The 5117-nt window shown below is 29.0% G+C and overlaps 1 protein-coding gene across 1 annotated transcript; it reads right to left on the bottom strand.

Moving 5' to 3' along the window:
- Positions 1-1552: 1552 nt before the first annotated feature.
- On the bottom strand, positions 1553-3250 carry LOC107416948 (transcription factor MYB13). Its single transcript, XM_016025498.4, has 3 exons — positions 2982-3250; positions 2464-2593; positions 1553-2193 (listed from the first exon to the last, which is right to left on the bottom strand). The coding sequence occupies exons 1-3, from the start codon at positions 3112-3114 to the stop codon at positions 1635-1637; spliced, it is 822 nt and encodes a 273-aa protein (XP_015880984.1). The 5' UTR covers positions 3115-3250; the 3' UTR covers positions 1553-1634.
- Between the last annotated feature and the right edge of the window lie 1867 nt (positions 3251-5117).

The raw sequence follows: 5117 nt of genomic DNA, 5'->3' as shown, positions 1-5117 counted from the left end.
TTGTGGACAAAAGAAAAATTAATTTTTTTCTTTTTCTTTTTCTTTTTCTTTTTTGTATTTTTGATGGTTTTGAAAATTTGACTTTGAAATGAAGCCTTATGATGCTTTGTTAATTTGTTTTTTTTCAAGATTACAAACAATTCTAGCAACCTCTCCAATTTTTCATCAATAATATATTTTTGATTATTTATGATAATTTTTCTTCTCTTTAGTGTCTCAAATTCAAGATTTTATAATAGTGAATGTGGAAAACATATCAATTAAATAAAATTCGCTTAACTATCACCAAATAATTTATGAAATAATATTTTACTCATCTAAATCTAAATTATTATATTTATTTGTCAAAAATAATAACACATTATCTATGTTATATCATTTGTTAAGCACTTTAATGCATCATTTGGTATATACCTTATTTCGGTATTCGATAATAATCTAACTACACAATTTAACCAATATTTTGAATTTTTATATGTCTAAATCTCACACCTCTCTTGCACGTATGTATATATGAATGTGTAGTTTTGAGATGTTAAGGACTTTGTAGTTTTATGTAGGTTGCTATTTCCTTATTTACATTTTACTTTAAAAAATTAAAAATATTTAAATAAGTAGATAGACACAAAAATCCCTTTTTATAAAACCCTCATGAAAAAAAAAATAAATAAATAAAATCTTGAAGCAATAATCAACCAGTTGTGACAAGTATGAACCTAAAAAGAAAGCCCAACAAGTGTGAAGCAGACCGTAGCTGGAAAAGCGAATTCAAGCCCCGAAAAAAAAAAAAAAAATGATAAGACATTGCCATTATTATGATTTATAAAGTAAAAACAGATTCATTCCCATTATTGACTTCTAATGAAAAAAAATTATCGGTTACGATGACATCTTATAAAAAAAACACACAAATTTGCATCTCCAAAACGAAAAACTACTCAATAATTATGTCCGACATGTCGCACATGTATATATCATAGTAGAAAAAGGTTATCCCAATTAGCTAAAACAGGCTCTTTTATGAATAGAAGTTTAAATAGGAGCAAATTGAATGGTAACGTGGATTTTTAAAACAAATATATTATATAAACACTATAAGCACTGTTTTAAAAATTGTTCATATGAATTTAATGTCATCTAAACATTATTAAAAACTTGATTAGACATTATACAATTTTCAAAAAAAATAAAAAACTTTTTCAAAAAAAAAAAGTTAATTTTTTAAAAAACAAGTTAAAGAAAATAAATAAATAATTAATAACTATAAATAATTTTTATCCACATTAGCATTGATAAATAATTTCAGAATTAACTATATATTCATATTGTTTTATTTAAATAATATTAATTTTTATGCTATATAGAAAACAACCATTCATGTTAAAAATACTATAGTCGGGAAACTCTTGTACCACCAATTTCCCCCCCCTTTTTTTTTTTTTTAAGGATATATATTAACATTCGAAAAACGCATTATGTTTCGAGCCTGATTTGATTAATTTGCAGAAAACGGCTACTGAAACAGAAAGTAAACAGAGGAAATCGATGACGATAAAGATTCAAAAACTAGAACTATATATATATATAACAATATTTCCATGCATAAAAAGCGAATGGATATATATATATAACTGTTACCAAAACAGGACTTCATGTTCCATATAATACTCATGAGTAGAGCTCAAGGAACTTCCATCAAACAATGGAGAGAAAATCTCGAGGTCGGTGATGGGTGTGAGAAATTCACTTGGGATATAGGAATTATCTGCCAAAAATGGCTCTGTCCAGAAATTGCCACTGAATTCAGAGAATGTTTCCAAGGAATTATAAGCACTAACATTACTGTCATCAGCGGCAAAGTTTGTGGTGCTGGTTTCAGTGAAAGTAGTATCCGTGCTAATGGTTGAGACTTCATCACTTGAAGAATATGTCTGTCCCGGGGACAGTGTAGAGCTCTCAAGGATTTGCAGAGCCGCTTGATCTTCCAGAGCACTATTATTGTGTTCCGAGATTGTATTATTCTTGGTTTTTTCTTGGGATGGAATATTGTAATCGTTGGATGAATTATTGGAATATATTTCTAATCCGTGTGTCACGTAGTTGTGTTGCACGCGTTTCTTGAGGTTTGTATGCCAGTGATTTTTAACTTCGTTGTCTGTCCTTCCCGGTAGCTGTGCCGCAATTGCAGACCATCTGTGTAAAATGAAATTAATTCAATATGTAGAAAGTACTATTTTTTTTTATCTATTTTTGTCATTTTCTTTTCCTTTCTTTTTTTTTTTTTTCCAGAAATATAAGGTATTGAATATGTGGTTGTAAGTTGGTTTTTAAAAAGCTACTGATTTTGATTGTAGAGTTTGACGTTGAGTGAGTACCATTGAAGAAAAGAGAGAAAAGGGAATTAGCCGATTATATGTAACAGTTTATGACCATAAAGGTCTATAAACTGATCGAAATGCATACCTGTTTCCCAGAGATTGATGCAATCTGATAATAGTTTCCTCTTCTTCTTTTGTATAGTTTCCTCTTTTTATATTCGGTCTAAGATAATTCATCCACCGCAATCTGCAACTTTTCCCACACCTCTGTAGACCTGTAAAAAAGAAAAATTGCATTCAAATTCTCAGTGTGTTTTCAGCAACTAATTCTAATCCCATATACTTTTCCATTTCAATAATTAATTACGAAAACTATTAACATAAACTTAAACTTTATGATTAATTAGTTGATCAAGACAAAAGAAAATGAAACATTCAAAATCTCTGTTTTTTTTTTTCCGAGAGATTTGTATGAAGGAAAAAATTCCGGCCAAGAAGAAGAAGAAGAGAAAGAGATGGAAAACATGTTCACCATTTGGAGTGGCTAAGGTTCATATTTTGAAAATTGCTCTATAAGAGAATGTTACAAAGGCAAAAGAGGCATTAAAATTCGAATTTTTGGTGACAAGTTTAAAAGGTCCAGATGAGTATCATTGTGCTTACCCGCAAACCTGGGTAGTTGGCGCCAATTCCAGCAACCATACCTGGAGACATAAGCTATTAATTTCCTATCTTCCTCGGGTGTCCATGTACCTTTTTTCAGTCCACTTTTATCACAGCAAGGGGTTCTAACCATCTTTTCCTTTTTTTATTTTCTTTCTCAGTAGTAGTGTCTTTAATTTCGCTCTGTTCTCTCTCTCAGGAATGAGCTTTCTCTCTCAGATACGAGCGTTCATTGTACTGGGCCTTTAATTTTTTGAAGTTGAATCTTTTCACTTATTTATACTATGGTCAGCGAGACCAAAACGTGTTTCATGAAATATTTTATTGCTATTTGCAAATAAATTAATAAAGATGAGTCAGTCCCATTCTTAATGTTGATAGGACCAACAGTGGGAAATATGTATAAGTGTTACAGCTTCCAGGAAAGAGAGAGAGAGAGAGAGAGAGAGAGAGAATAAAATAAAAAGAAAAAGAAAAAAAAGGCTTCCAGGAAAGAGAGAAAGAAAATAAATAAATAAATAAAAAGCTATATACACATTTTGATCTGTTAGATATAATTCCCATCTTATTGTGACATTGAATAATATAGTACATGTGGAACTTTAACATTTATTCAATTAAAAATTTTAATATTAAATTATTGAAATGATATTTTTAATATTTAACGGTCAACATTTATATTAAATGATTTTGGGTAATTTTTTTTAAAGAAAAATTAGTATATATTATATATATAATATGCTTGCTGGTTGCATAATAAATTATATTTGAATTTAAATCTAAAATATTAAAATGGTATATGCAGCAATCTTTAAAATTTAATGTTTGATTTAATAAAATAAAAGAAATCACTTAATAAAAACAGATACATAATTTTTTTTATCTTTTTTATGATGTGGATATTATGCAACATATTAAATATGAATATCCATAAATTAAAATTAAAAAAAATTATAAACATAGCTTCCAATTCAAAAAAAAAAAAAAAAAAAAAAAAAAAAAAACAGATAGCTTCCAATCACACAACGTGCACGGTGGCATGTGTTACACCAAGCCCCCTTTATGTGGATCAACATCAACGATGCTGATAAGATATAAATTGGTTCAAAATTAATCAACGTACTCTACGTACCTGACCCAAAAAAACAACCAAAAAAAAAAAAAAAGTTAAATAGTTTCTTATACGGAACTAAATTTCATAGACCTATCGATTTTCCATTTTCATTTTTGTTTTTAGCAGAAACACATTTTATCTCAGAAACCCTTTCGCTTTTTTATGTTTGTTTAACTCCCTCTAACCGTGAAACTATTAGTCAATTGATAGGAGAATTCTCCTCTCTCTCTCTCTCTCTCTCTCTCTCTCTCTCTCTCTCTCTCTCTCTCTCTCTCTCTCTCTAACCGTGAAACCATTAGTCAATGGATAGGAGAATTCTCCTTTCCGTTTATATATAAATATACATAATTAGTGTTACAAGGTGTCCATTTATTTTCCATTAATTTTCAAAGATTCTGGCAAAGAAAAAAACAGCATATCCTGAAAGTAGAATTAGAAAAGAGTGATTAATTAAGAATATTGGGGAAAAAAAAAAAAAAGTGATTTGAGACAGAAGATATTCCGCGGATATTAAAGGTATTTGAAATTGAAATTATAGGCCAGGAAGACTAGCTAGCTATACCAATGAGACAGATGTTAAAGATATGTTTTTTTTTTCTTCTTTTTGGGGCTGAAATACAGACCATATATAAATATATGGAATTCAAACTAATGAATTCAATTCATTTGGTGCAATATTCAATCAAGTACAAGAACACAATGTCCTCTTTAGAAAATAGGCTGAAATCGTGAGGCCAAGAATTGTGCTTGTAAAAAGCTGGACAGATAAGGACACACAAAATAGATGGCTTGTAATACCCATTAAGTTGCAAAATTGGTGCTCTTATTTAGAGGTGGACGTGGACTTGACTCTCTTGATTTTTTTTCATCCTTTCATGTTTTTTAACAAATGGAACCAAATCATATCGCAAAATCAAACTAAATTGAACCGATTATTTTCCATTTGATTTTGTCGATTTGATCAGGTTAAATATTTTATTTTTTTTTAATTTTTCTATAATTTTTTAATTTTTAATATTTTT

This window comes from Ziziphus jujuba, chromosome 4 (assembly GCF_031755915.1).
Source record: "Ziziphus jujuba cultivar Dongzao chromosome 4, ASM3175591v1".
Classification (NCBI taxonomy): Eukaryota; Viridiplantae; Streptophyta; class Magnoliopsida; order Rosales; family Rhamnaceae; genus Ziziphus; species Ziziphus jujuba.
Note: the sequence above shows the minus strand (reverse complement) of the source record. Positions and strands in the feature narration are given on the sequence as shown.

Excerpts from the sequence above, each read along its gene's own strand:
- LOC107416948 (XM_016025498.4), bottom strand. The coding sequence starts at position 3,114 with ATGGTTAGAACCCCTTGCTGTGATAAAAGTGGACTGAAAAAAGGTACA. Across the intron at positions 2,594-2,981 it reads CCAACTACCCAGGTTTGCGG|GTCTACAGAGGTGTGGGAAA; the intron begins GTAAGCACAATG and ends TCTTTTTTACAG. Across the intron at positions 2,194-2,463 it reads CATCAATCTCTGGGAAACAG|ATGGTCTGCAATTGCGGCAC; the intron begins GTATGCATTTCG and ends CATTTTACACAG.